The sequence below is a fragment of the Manis pentadactyla genome, chromosome 5, assembly GCF_030020395.1.
Source record: "Manis pentadactyla isolate mManPen7 chromosome 5, mManPen7.hap1, whole genome shotgun sequence".
Lineage (NCBI taxonomy): Eukaryota > Metazoa > Chordata > Mammalia > Pholidota > Manidae > Manis > Manis pentadactyla.
The window spans coordinates 71,251,623-71,266,315 of NC_080023.1; the positions used below are offsets into that span (position 1 = coordinate 71,251,623).

Genomic DNA, 14,693 nt, shown 5'->3' on the forward strand with positions numbered 1-14,693 from the left:
GCTGAGGTGGGAAGACAGGTTTGTAGCAGAAAGACCAGCTAATATGCTCTTATATTAATGGAGATGAGTGATACAAACTTGAACAGTGTCAATGACACTGCTGAAGAAGGAATGGAATGGATTCCTAAGATTTCACATCAGAATATATAGAATTCAGTCATTAGAATTTTTTTTTTTAATTTTCTGGGTGATCCCAATTTCCACTTTATTCTGAGAATCACTGACCACTGTTAGATTTAAGGTCTCAGAAAGAGCAACCTTAAGTTGACTGCTAGGTTTCTTGCTTATTTGTGTGAATGGTGATGCCATCAATGATTGAGGAAATGGTAAAGAAGGGATGATTTTATTGTACTGTTTTTGTTGTTCTCCAGCTTTGTTTATATTGAGTTCAGAGTGTGTAAGGAACACGGAAGAATTCAGTGGAAAGGTCTGGTGTAGAGCTGTATACTTTGTAGTCATTTTGCAAAAGTGATAGTTAAATTCATGGATTTATGCAGGGAGTATGAATGGAGTTGAACATAATAACACTTAGAGGCCAGCAGAGGGAGAAAAGTGTGGGAGCTTACTAGTAAGGAATGATGGCCAGAGAAGGAGAATGCAAGGTGCCAAAAAAAAAATGTAAGGAGAGACTTATTCATGGGAAATATTTGTCAGAAACAGCAAATGGACAAATATCTGTGGGATTTTTTTTTTTTTTTTTACAATTTGGGATGTTACCATTTTCTATTTGAGGGGTCTATTATTTGGAATCACCAAACTCATATTGCTCAAAGGAATCTCTTATAGCTACACAACCGGGCGTTTTATTACCTTGAGTGTTTTATACACATAGGTGTGTCCGTGTGTATGCACACATGTGAGTAGGCATGCATGTGCTCATGGTATATTGGACTGCATATCAAACTGTCAAGTATTACTTTTATATGATTAGCTAACAGTGTAAGGGAGAAATCTACGATTTCTATACACGTAAATAATTCTAGAAGTAGGAAAAACAAGGCCAATGTGATATTTTGACTTAAGCATGAATAACATCTCCTTACCAACATTCCTCCCACCTCTTTTCGAAATATGCAACTAATAGGCTGCAATGGATGCGAAAGTGGCCAGATTTAAGCTTCTGATCATTACACATCAGAACTGCCTCCTTTCCCTGGAAGTTTCCCACCTCAGATGCCTGTCCTATAGCAATGCTTCTCAACCTTATCAGCTCATGAGAATGATTTGAGAAGCTTTTCAAAAATCTCAGTACCCATGTTTCAGCCCAGACCAATTATATCAGAATATATAGGACCCAATAATCAGGATTTTAAAAAACTTTCCTGGTGACTCCAGTGTGTAACCAAGGTTGAGAATCACTTTTTTCTAAATCACACTACTTTATCTTATTATATTTCCATATGTCCACACTATGTGAAAGCAGGTTTCTATCTTTCTGATAACATTTCATTACCTAGTACTAGTAATAGTTTTATAGCTAAGCTCACCAGATGCAGATTTGGGGGCTATATTAGTCAGCTCAGGCTGCTGTAACAAAATACCACAGACTGGGTGGCTTACATAACAAATTTATTTTCTCACAGCTGTAGAGGCTGGAAGTCTGTGATCAGAGGGCCAGCACAGCCAGCTTCTGTTGAGGGCTCTTCCTGACTGGTAGACGGCTACCTTCTCATCCTGTGCTCACACGGCCTCCCTCATTGCACGTACACGGGAGCAAGGGGGTGGGGAAAAAGCTCCCTGGTGTCTTTACCTATAAGAGCCCTAATCCCCTCAAACCAGGGCTCCACCCTTGTGACCTCATCTAACCCTAAATACCTCCCAAAGGCCCTTTCTCCCAATACTGTCACTTCAGAGGTTAAGATTTCAACATGTGAATTCTTGAGCTACACAGTTCAGCCCATAGCAGAAGGCCTCATGCAGTTCTGCTATGAGTCGTTTATCGTCATGACTTTTAAACGAAGAGACTTGTTTGGGATCATCACCAATTCAATGTAGTCCTGACACATAAAACTCTTTTGCTGTTGTATATAATTCAGTGGTGACACTTACGTAACTACAGTGAGCCATGGCAGCTTAACCAAATTCAAGTCATGCTGCCAACAAGTGTACCAGTTTTGACAGGTACCAAAAAAGAGTAAGTTTAAACAGAACCAGACTTTTCTTGTAAATGTGTAGTTTAGTTTGGAACAGCTTACCACCTTTGGATTCGCTTTGGTAAATTTTGGTGAATTCAGTGGCCAGAGCAGCATGTGGATTAAGACAGTTTTGTGGCAGTCTCCATCTTCGTAGTGCTGTTGGACAGTTCCAGCCTCATATATGTTCTCCCTTGAGTTTGATGGATATGACATTATTTTTTTCTTAATTCCAAATGAATTTTAGGTCATCTCATTGTGTGTGTTTCAGATAAGTTCACTATATCTTTAATAACCTTCTGTGTGGGTGCACTGGAAATTTATTCTATTCAGTTAAATTAATGGATATATTGTGTTCTGTGCATAGTATTCAGTGAAAAATTCTCATTTCTAATTTTGAGGCTTAGAAGTTTCAAGGTTTTGTCTGTGTGATATTACACTTGTAATGACTGGCATTTAGATTCATCTGTGTGTGTGACTGTCAGGGAGGGAACGAGTGGGGATAGAATGTGAGAAAGGAAGGAATCTTGTCACACTCCTTTATCCATGTTCAGATTAGTAAGAGGCCTTTCTTATACATAGATGATAAATAAAGCAGGTCATTTCCGGAAAGTATAAAGAATATTCTTGAGATCACACACCTGAAAAAGACTTAGCAGCTAGAATACACAGGTGGTCTTAAGAAGTAGAACAAATGAGACATGGTGTGAAAAGTACTGATGGTGATCAATGAGAGATACAGCCCAAAGGGGACAAAAAAGATCTATGTTGCTCACTCTGTCTCACCTAACATGTGGCATGAGGCAGTGCACACCGTAAGAGTTCAGCAACTATTTGGTGAGTGAATCATTGCGAGAACAATTCCAGAGTAACCAAGAAACACCCACAAGAATATAAATTAGGTCAATCATAGAGTGTCTCAAGGAATCCTCCCTATAAGCTTCATAAAAGGATGGTAACAAGATTCATAAGTAAAGTCCAAGTATACTATAAGGTGAAAATGAAACCCATATGTTGATCAATTAAGGGACATATGCTCAGAACATCTCCTGGTATGACAGCTCTTTTGCTCAGGATCCCTGGCCTGTCCATACACTTCTGCTGGAACGAATGTGTATGATTATTCATTCTGATTTCTGAAAACAGAGTCTACCACGAGGTGAGTGGAAGAGACCTGAGGTCTGGATAATGGTTTTACAGTAATAAATAGTTTTGAATTTCTATTAAAAGAGCATAACTTTAAAACCCTCATATCTCAGTGATTAGCCAAAAAGAATTTCATACCAGTGGAGTTTCCTGATCAAGTGTGCCAAGCAGGGTTAATCCCAGGACCTAGGTACCAGACTGCTGCGTGGGCCAGATGTAGAGAGAGATGAGAATGGGTGTACGCTCTGCTGCTGGTGGCGGTGGTGGTGTCGTGATTATTACTAACCAGGTGGGGATTTTAAATCTCCATTATACTGTGACTTTTGTCACAATGCGACTGTGTTTCTGTGAGGCAAAGATGGCACATTCCTCTAGGTACACTGGGCAACTAACACAATATTTTCAATTACTTAATTGGCTGTACATATTAAACAAATATTAATTCAGCAAAGTAGTGGGTTTTCAGTAAGCGACATCAGGCTGGAGAGTTAGATGCAGATGGCTGCTATTTTGTAGAGTAGATACACAAAGAGATTTTTCAGAGCAACTCCAGATTTCTAGGCAAGCATACTGATAATTGGGGCAGATGCACTGAGCTTCGTGAGGTGAGCAAGGACTGGTGAAATGTTGGAGTGTTCCCAGAAGTGACTGTTTTATTCCATTCAGTAGGAAAGGACAAAGCTAAACATGAGAATGCTGGGAAAATACAGAAGTCTCTGTTTCTACAAAATAACTTAAGTTTAATAAGGCCCAACAGGAGCCATAAATTTTTAAGTTTTAGCCTTTAAGCAAAAATGTAATAACCATAACCTTTGCTAATTGAATAAGAAAGAAAATATATTTGGTCATTTTTCCTTTATTGTTTCTACATGGCTGACAGTGTGGATATATACTGGAGTGCTAGAAAGCTAATGTAACATATCAGTTTAGGGAAGGAATGAAATAATCATCCAGTCCACATCTCTTACCTTGATTCATAGCTCAAATATTTTTATTCTTGGAACATTACTGTAGCTTTGGTGCTAAGAAAATTGCTGGGGGATGAAGAATGATTCTGCAGACTTTAATCCTTCACAATTTTCACACCATCCTGATTAGTCTCACTTTGCAATCATGCCATCTAGTGTTCCCACGTCCTCAGTTCTATAGTGTAACTTCATTAGAAACAAAATAATATGGGAAGTAGCAAGAAAGTTACTTGGCAAACAGTGTTTGTAAAGAGTCAGTGTAATGAATAGTCCATCATTGAAACACTAAAGCAGATTTCTTATTAACATGTATTTCTTATTGATCATTATTGTCTCAATTATTGAATTCATTTCATAAATATTTTTATATACTCTATTTGTACAGTTGGCAAATCAAAAACTCTACAGACTAAGAGATCTCTGAAACAAAAGGGTTTATTGAGCCTTTAAGATGCTAGCTGAGTAAGGACTGAGTCCCAGGACAGGAAATCTCTGCTTCACCAACAGCAAGTCCAGTTCACAGAAACAACTTGTCTGCCAGACTCAAGAAATAGGACACAATTATAAGGGGTCTCAAGGAAAGAAAGCTCTTTAAATTCACATTGACTATAGATAAGGCAGGTGGGCTAACACGAAGCGGGGAAAGCCCTGGGGTAGGTGGTTAGTCCAGAGAGAAGGCTCAGGGATTGGGTGTTGATGATGGTCCGACACTAGTCACATGCAAGGGGGCTGCTGTGGTCCTGGGGCCCTTCTAGGTGCTTGTTGAAATGACTTCCTCCAGGAACACGGAGTTTCTGGTCAGCTGCAGCCTGCAGCTAGTGACTGATGGCCTTCCCTTCTCTCTCCCCCTCATTCTCTGGCCCTTATGTTACTTAATTTTGGACATTTCAGAATTTTTACCTTGTCAAAGGCAACACAAGCCAACCCATGTTGGGTTAGGGGATTGAGTTAGAGTCAAAAGCTGGAAATGGTTTTATTGTAATATTTGATTCTCTTGCATAGTGTCCTGTTACAGGGAGGGGTCTCTCTCACCCCTCCTTCAGTGCACTTGGACAAGGAAGAGAAGCAAGATGAGCAGCTAGAAGACAGTTTTATTTAGCAAGGAGAAAGTACACTCTTGAAGAGATAGCAGGTGGCCTGAGAGGGCAGTACCAGCCCTGCTTATCTGAATATTTGCTGGTTTTATAGTAAAGTGTGCGGGTTGGGTTAACAGCCTCAGATTATATAACTGCTCTGGCTCTGCACATGCTCTTACTTGTAATGCAGACAGAAAATCCTATGGGGGGGGGGGATTCTAATGATCATAGGAATGGGCCAAAGTCCTTCTCAGACATACATGGGTGTCTTTTGCACAGGCATCAACCTTGAGGATTTCCCAGCAATGCCCTCATTTTTGTTTTAGGCAAAGAGTCGGTGAAAACCCACCGACTCCCACCTCTCCCGCTCATATCTTCCCAACTGCCTGCTCTAACACTGCACCCCATTATGGTTTTGTGCCTGAGCATCACTGTACCTTCAAGGGTCAGGTGGTTTATGACGCAGTAAGAGAAACACAGAAGGGCTTTGGTAGGTGTGAAATAGAGTGGTTTGCCAGAAAACAAAACACTAGTGTCTTCCTTGGCTTACCATTGAGACTATTTTAGATGTATCTTTTCAAACACATTTTGGAAAAGTATTTCTAGGAATTAATGGGCTTGAGCAGTTTTCAACATGCCCCAGTGACATGATTTTCAATTTCTTTACTGCTAGCCTTTAAGATGATTTCTATGTTGTCTATCAGTTCAGAATTTTAAGAGAAAAAATTCATTTATTTAATTATGAAAAGAATAAAATTAATAAAATAAGACAGGTCCTATCAGACCACCTCTGTTGAGGAGGAAAAATTCTCTTTCAGCTCATTCTAGCTGGTCTTAAGAATCAAATTGACATGAGACAGATTGACAGGAGAAAAATCAAGCAAGAGTTTAATAACATGTATACACAGGAGAGATCCAGGAAAGGAGCAACTTCCCAAAAGCTATCACCTGAAGTAAGGTCTTCAACCAAAGACAAAAGAAGATGTTGAAGGTAGGGAGGGAGGTTGCACAAGTAAGTCCTTGTTCTCCTTCAATAAAGGTTTTCAGAGACTGTGTCCCCCGGCTCCACCTGGGTACAGCAGGGAGACACTCTTACATGTGGATATTTCCCTTTTAAATGTAAATATCTCTGACAAAAGGGTACTTCTACCAGGTTTTCAGAGCTTCTCCATCCTGTCTTTGAAATAGCCAGCTTAAAGTAATTCATATGCCAAAGAGGCTTACCTTGGGGTGGCAAGATTTGCCCCCTTTCCCCTCCATCATTTTAACAGCGGCAGAATGGTTGATCATATGCTTTCTCTGACTGAAGTGAAATGGAAAACCTCAGACCTTGCCCTCTCTGATTCTGATGCAGGTGAAGTGCCATGCTCCTTGAGGTGCTGCCTACTGCCCGAAAGTCACCCAGCCCCCTTCTGAGCTTTGGTCCCCCTTAGCCTTTTGTCAGCTCCAGGACAGGATGCTCCCTCCCACTTTGGGCTGTTTACCTGTCTTGCTTTAAGAAGGAATGCCTTCATTTGCCCTTCTGCTCTCAGTTGATTCTTAATGCAGCTTCTGATCTTGGCCCAGGCATCACCTCCTCAGAGAAGCCCTCCCATACCTGCTAGACAGCATCCAATCCTCTCCTCATGATCACTCACCATACTTTGTAATTATATACTTTACCTGCTGAGTATCTCCTGCCCCCCTGGATTACAAATTACAAGCAAACTAAAATAATATTTTTTTAACCCCTTGGGGTCCTGGCCACTGTGTTTTCTACAATGCCCAGTGCATTGTAGGTGTGTGGGAAATAGCTGATCAAATCAACCTGAATCCAAACTTGAGAACTGAGCTGCCCACTGTCCCAGCCCATGTAGTTTTGTGAAGTTAACTCTGCTTTCGTGTCATCCTCGGGGAAAGAGCCTATTCACTGACACACCAGTGCCTATATTCCAGCTTCTCAAGGTGAATGGCTCTGGGCACTGGTCACTCTGGCTATAGCCCGGGAGTGGGGTGTATTTTCTCACTATGGGCAGAATCCCTGACCTTGTTCACTACCACTCTCTGCTTCTTGGAAATCCATTGACCTTTTACTTCCTGCCCACTGTTAAAGTACAGAATTTCAGCTGGTAAATTCGAAGATTTCATCGGCTTTATTAAGCAATTCATGACTAGGCCAGCATCCCATATAGCAAGGAGAGATGCTCCAGAGAGTTGTACAAAATTATAGGAAGGAGAGTGGAGCAAGGGAGTTATTTGCAAAAGAAAAGAAAGGATTGTTTCAGGCCAGGTCATCTTCCCTTAGGAGGAGTTCAGGGTATCTTACCAGACAGATGACCTCATCCTTTGGGAGAGATGAAGAGGCCCATGTGACAGACGGCCTCATTGGTGCTCACCAGAAAATCCCTGGCTGACTGTCAAGACTGTGTTTCTGTGGGAAGCCCCGGTTTTGTGACTTGGCCTGGCATCAGTGACTCCATATGGGGCTTCTGTTTTTCTTATCAACACCGTGGATCTCTCCTTTCCACACTCCTGTCCCCATACCTCAAAATAAAAGCAAAATGAAACAAAATAAAATAAAAAATCCGAAGACCTAGTTCTTCCTGTTGTTACTGCCAGCCATCTTCATGGAATAACAGGGAGATACAGAGAACAAAATACAAATTACTATTTCAGTAAAATATTTTGTCACTCTGGTATTCAGTAGAGAATAAAAATAAATCTTGCATGACATGCAAGGACATGTTGGATTTTTATCAGTTATTTTTGTAGCACCTTCCTTCTCTTTCTGGCAGACTCTGGATTCCACCTCTTAGAATATTATACAAGCAATCAAGCTAAGCATCAATCATCTTCAAAATGAATTCTGCTTAAAAAGTTGTATCAGGTCATACTAGGCTTTAGGTATCTACGACCAATCACCAGTGTCTTCTAAAGAATAATACATGAATTCAGGATTCAGAAGTAATTAATTTTGGCATAAGTATCATAAAAACATACATACATATGTAGATTTGGTTTTTTTTATTGTATTGTTTTATTTTAAGTCTAGTATGTTCTCATTGTTTTAGAAAGCTAACACTGTTGCTTAACATCAAATACACACACACACAAAATGCTTGAACCTATGAATATTTTCAAACCATACTGAGGATTCCTGGCAGGGACCTCCCTTTCTTACCTGTGTGGCATTGAATAGGCATTACATATGTGTGTGCTTCTTGAACGCTGGAATGACTAATTCAATTGCCAGAATTTATAGATGTGTATTTTATGACCAAGTAAATCAGACAGTATGAAATTTACCCCAAGGAATATCTTCGCACTTGTCTCTCCACAGCAACACGGACGTACACACGGTGGCGTCACTTCTTAAACTGTACCTCCGAGAACTTCCAGAGCCAGTTATTCCCTATGCAAAGTACGAAGATTTTTTATCATGTGCCAAACTGCTCAGCAAGGAAGAGGAAGCTGTGAGTTGATGTATTTATTTCTAAAAACAGCTTTGGTTTGGGAGTTGGATCAGCATTCCAGGTCTTTAGTCTATATACTTCCCTGTGCCTCCCCTGGGTTTGTTTCTCACTATTCTAGGTACTGACATCACACACATTCAGATTTTACACACACAACTCAGGTCCCATTTTTAATCTCCTCTCTCATCAAAAAGACAAATGCAACTGAATGAATGGGCTCAGTACCCCTTGCCACTGTGTTCCTCTGAATGGTGAGGTATGCCGCATCAGGCCCAACCCTCCATGAACAGAGAGGGTGCTATATTTCCTGCTCCCCTTTTAGCTGCATGCCCTCTAAATCACAATGGCTCCTACCAAATCCTACCTACTGCCTATGTTTTTAAAAACAGCTTTATTGAGGTATAATTCACATACTATACAATCACCTATTTAACATGTACGTTCAGTGTGTTTTAGTATATTCTCAGACTTGTGCAACCAGCACCAAAGTCTAATTTCAGAACATCTAGCACATTTTCAGCATCCCACAGCAAACTCCATTCCTGTTCCCCAAGTCCCTCCTTTCCCAGATCTTGGCAACTACTAATCTGCTTTCTGTCTCTGTAGATTTACCTATTCCAGATGTGTCAATATAAATGGAGTTAGTCAACGTGTTGTCTTTTATGACTGACTTGTTGAGAAGGCTGTTTCCATTGTTGTACTTTCTTGGCAATCTTGCTGAAATTGCTGCCTGCTTTTTGTAAATGAAGGTTTCTTCAGTTATATAATATTATCTGTGGCTGTTTTTGTGCTACAACAGAAGAGTTGACTATTTGAGACAGAGACTATCTGTCCCAGAAAATCTAAAATATTTACTGCCTGGCCCTTTACAGGGAGACGAACAGATCAGATTACATTATCCATTAGCTTTTCTGGAACCATTTACATTTTAGAAGTTCTACAATGAGAAGAACCAAAGCAATTAATTCTTTTTTTAAATTTCCAAGAAGGTTAGCCTTTCTGCCCCACCATCCCACCCCAAACAATGTATTCTAGACATGACTGGTTTTTAGTGACTTATTTGTTTATGAACATGTGTTTGTCTATGTTTTGGACATGCTAAAAATGGGAAGGAATCTCTCTATATCCAAGCAACTTTTTCCCCATATAATCCTACTATAAATGAGTCTATTTTCCCTCTTCAGTCAATTGTGGACAAATGTTAAAAATGTTAAAAGGGCTTTGCTTTAAATCTGTTTTTCCACAAATATTACATATGGAGATATTTGAAATGCTTTCACTTCTTTAAAAATATTTCTGAAATGCCTTATGCGATATTGGCATGTTTTCAGGACAGGATCCTTCACTGGCAGTATGTGAAACCAATTTTTTTTAAAGTATGCCCATTTTCCATTTGCATTAATTTTTGGCCAAGGCTTAGATAACATTTATTCTCTTCTTCATACACAGGGTATTAAGGAATTAGCAAAGCAAGTGAAGAGTTTACCTGTGGTCAATTACAACCTCCTCAAGTATATTTGCAGGTAAGATTTGTCCTAAAGACAAAACTAAACAGAACATGACTCTACTTAGCCAGATACTAGTTTGCTTTTGACAATGAATAAAATCAATTAACTCCTCTGAATTCCAGTGTTGGCTTCTATAGAACTAAAAGTTTTGACAAAGTGATCTCAAACGTTTCTTTGAGCACTAAAATTGCTTGATTTTGTAATCTCTTGTTTCTGAAATCTCTTGCCTCTACCCATGAAAGATATGTTGCTTTGAACTTCCATCAGAGGCATCTGTACATGTGCCATGTGCCATTGTTTAAGGAAGAAGCATGGACCTTGGCATGAAAGATCTGCCCGGGGGTTCAGACCCTACCACTGACTAATGTGTCTTTATGCAATTTTCTTATCATCTCTAAGTCTGAGGGTTGTAATAGGTAAATGTAGTGAAAACACATTTCACATAGTTGTTCTAGAAATAAAGTTATATTTTCAAATGATTAATATATATTGTAAGTGTTCAATAAATATAATTTTCTTTCCAATTCTCTCCACTCATTGAAAAGACATTGCAATTTAATTCTGGTAGAGCAATAATCATGCCTGGTAAAGCTCTCTTCCTCAATGATCAGGTATAACTTAAGGTCTGGTATAGTATGTGCCATGTCTGTGCCCCTATTTAAGAAAAAAAATATGTGAAATTGAAACATTAACTTAGAAAATTTATGATTGGTACAACAAGTCACTATAAGGAATCTTAAAATGATAGCTTCCCTGTTCATTTTATAATAAAATTCAAATTTTTAATTCAGGGCAATACATTATTTCCATAAGCTTTTTGTGTCATGATTAGGTCAATATTCAGCAGACTGATAACTATGGGGTTTAAGACTAATGCCAGACCATTGTCAACTCTGAGAAGGAATTCCAAAACCTCCTTTCATTACTTTGTTTGGGGATGGTTATGTTCAGGAACAAACAAGACCTTAGGTTTCAGAATCTGAAAAATCTGAAATAGTTTCACTGATAGCACTGACTATTAACACGTAATGGTTCTGTCCCAAGATTCTGAACTCATCCAATCTATTCTTAATGGATAAGAAAAGGGTGACATTTTCCTTAAGTAAAAGGGAAAAAATCTTTTTTAAGAAACATATTGCAAGTATTTATATCCACAAAAGAAAAACTTAACTTCCCTTGAAATATTTAAGCAGACCTGATTTTAGCTTTTTCAATAAGAAACAGTAGTTTCACTTTCTTTGCCTTCAGTTTTAGTATAATTTAGGGTATATAACAGTAATGAAAATGTGGCAATAGGTACCTTTTCAAAAAATCATGGGATAGTAGCCGAGAGCACAGACTCTAGAGGCAGACCACCTGGGTTCAAATCTCAGCTCTGCCACTTATTAACTCTGTGACCTTGGAGAAGATTTTTAACCTCTCTGGTGCCCCATTTGTCCCATCTATAAAATGGAGATACTAATGGTATTTATTTCATAGAGATGCTTTGAGAATTTAATAAGTTAGCAGAAGGACTGACACATAATAAGATATATTATTTTAAAGAACATTTTAAATAAGTTATTTTTAAAATTTATCACTTCTTCCTTGACTCTCAGTACAGTTAGTAAGCCATGAAGTAAAAGCTCTTGTAAGGAAGAGGGGATGGGGAATGAAAAAAGGCTGAAAGATAACAAAAACAGTCCCTTCTACTAAAATCATTCAAGGAAAGGGTTGGTTATTTCATGCCTCTTATTCTTTAGCACCTAATAAATGAGAGAATTTGTGCTTGCATTTTTTCATATCATTAAAACTGGGGGTTTAATTTAAACCATGTTCGATCTCATTTTTTAATAGCCTATAAATTTGAAGCTCACACATGTCTTCACAAAGAGGGTTGATTCCTTCTCTCTGAAATAAATGGTTGTACCAGATGATTTTATTTATAGTTCTCAACTTGAGTATGTACATAAGTTTAATACTTTATTTAAGGATTGGAAGGAAATCCATATGCTTGAATCTCAAGTGCACATTAGCATTATACAAACACACTTGTTTCTGTGACTGACAGAAGAAAACGAGTCAAGCCAGGCCAGAGCTGATATCTGATATGATCCCTCAAATTTGATCCTTAACAATTTGCCCTGTATTTTCTCCATAGTTGACTGAGAAATGTTTGAATTTCTAAACAATTTTGACTCCATAATCATCTTTGAACATACTCCAGTTCATGTATTTCCCCAAAACCCATTTTCTTCCACTGACAGATTTGATCTCATGGTGTTTTGTTCATCTTCTTACACCCAATAGATTCTTGGATGAGGTACAGTCCTATTCAGGAGTTAACAAAATGAGTGTGCAGAACTTGGCCACTGTCTTCGGCCCTAACATCCTACGCCCTAAAGTGGAAGATCCTTTGACCATCATGGAGGGTGAGTAAATGATTACCTTACACCCTCATCAAAAGAGCAATCAACTGTCTTTTGGTTGGTCTGCAACTCTTCTCCTCTGAGGAAACTAGGGAATAAGTGAATTCCTGGTACCTCCATTTATTGCCTCAAGTTCTTCAAATGCAAAATCATATCTCTTCGGGAATCAGGCATTTTTTAGAGTTTTCTAAACATAATAATTTACTGAAAGATTCCTCAATTGCCTTACAAGAATAAATTGATTTCCATAAACCATGTGCAAACTATTATGCAAGAACTGGAATAATCTAGTTCACTTTTTGAGTTCAATGCCATTTTCAGAAAATTCAAAATATTACTATTTTAAGTTGATATATTATTGTTAATTTTAGTTTTGTTAGACTGATTTCAGGAGGTAGAAAAAATATTGTCCTCTATAAGATAGTGCTTCTTATTTATCTGCGAGTTGAAACATGAGGGAATTCTTGTTATCTAAATTACAAAATGCTTCAAATTCTTTTTCACAATGAACTGCTGCTTCTGCTTATTTCCAGCAGGGCTCACTGCTTAGCATACTTCTGGCACCCATGGCCACAAAGAGGAACTGTTTTCTGCGAACTGGCCTGAAGGAGAATTTAATAGGGAAGCAAGGAGAAAGAATAATTATTTTTAGTTTTACTCTGAGTTATGTAGTCTAGAACAAAATATCCCCCTGATACTGCTCCTTTCTTGAAACTTGCAAGATTTTCATTCCTTTCTGTCTTATGAAAGAGAAAGCAGGCTTCTAAGCGTTTGCCTACATCAACTCAGTGTACTTTCCTTTGTCAAATATTGAGGGAATATAAATTGAACATCAGAATTTGGGCAATAAGAATGAATACTTTGTCATTTCTGTGTGAGGAATTTAGCAAACATTAGAAAATATGAACTTTGATCCTACGAGAAGCTTAAAGATACTTTAGTCTATTGTTTTCTAAAAATCTTGTGCTTAATATAAAATAAATATATATGATACAGAAAACCAGTACCCCCACCACTTACACGCACACATGTACATCTTAATGGATTTGTCCAAGATAAAAATTCTAGAAATCATCCCCAGGTCAAGAAATATAACTTTTATAGGTATCCCAAATGCCTGTCCTTGTGCTCTGTCCCCCCATCTGGTCATCCTCCTTAATTAACATCCTCTATCGTACTACCCAGATATTTATAGCAATTACTTCCTGGACTTTCTATATAGTTTTATTGACCAAATGGACTTCCTGAGACATTATATTTAATCTTTGCTATTGCTATTTTTGATATCTTTTAAAGGCTCTCTTAATATACAGGATCCCTTATAATTTATCTGATGAAAAATTAGGTTATCCGACCTGTAGAATTTCCCATGGTCTGGCTTTTGTTGATTGCATATTAGTGGTGCAATTTAACATATTCCTCTGTCCTGTTTTCTACAAATTAGGACCTGGGTCAAACTCACATTTGCTGTTCTTGGCAAGGCTATCAATTGTGTTGTATAGTGTCTGATTATCTCTCTTTTTGTTATCTTAGTACAATTCTTAAAACCATTAATTCACTAAAGTTGAAAATGGGATATTTTAATTCTACATTTTTTTCCTTTTCTTTTGTTCTGGTAAAATACATATAACATGAAATTTACCATCTTAATTATTTGTATGTGTACAATCCAGTGATACTGAGTGCATTCATATATTGTGCAACCGTCACCGCCATCCATCTCCAGAACTGTTTATCTTGCAAAACTCAAACTTCATAGTCATTCACAACTCCCCTGCTCCCCTCCTTCCACCTCCTGGCAATCCATTCTGCTTCCTGTCTCTAAGGATTGTGCTAGGTACCTCATATAAGTGGAATCCTGCAGTAATTGTGTTTTTTTTGTGACTAGCTCATTTCACTTAGCATAATGTCTTCAAGGTTCATCCATGTTTTTTTAAGAAAAACTATTCCCCTCTTCTACTACTTAATAACCCAGTGGTAACTTTCATAAATTAAAGGTTGCT

The 14,693-nt window shown here is 38.3% G+C and overlaps 1 protein-coding gene across 13 annotated transcripts in view; it reads left to right on the plus strand.

Moving 5' to 3' along the window:
• Window positions 1-14,693, plus strand: part of ARHGAP24 (Rho GTPase activating protein 24) — a 476,093-nt gene that overhangs the window by 448,559 nt on the left and 12,841 nt on the right. For all 13 annotated transcript variants that reach the window (XM_036906338.2, XM_036906333.2, XM_057502414.1 and 10 more), the window contains 3 exons: window positions 8,642-8,774; window positions 10,224-10,297; window positions 12,572-12,693. In XM_036906338.2, coding sequence (XP_036762233.2) covers window positions 8,642-8,774; window positions 10,224-10,297; window positions 12,572-12,693 — 329 coding nt within the window. The remainder of the gene's footprint in view (window positions 1-8,641; window positions 8,775-10,223; window positions 10,298-12,571; window positions 12,694-14,693) is intronic.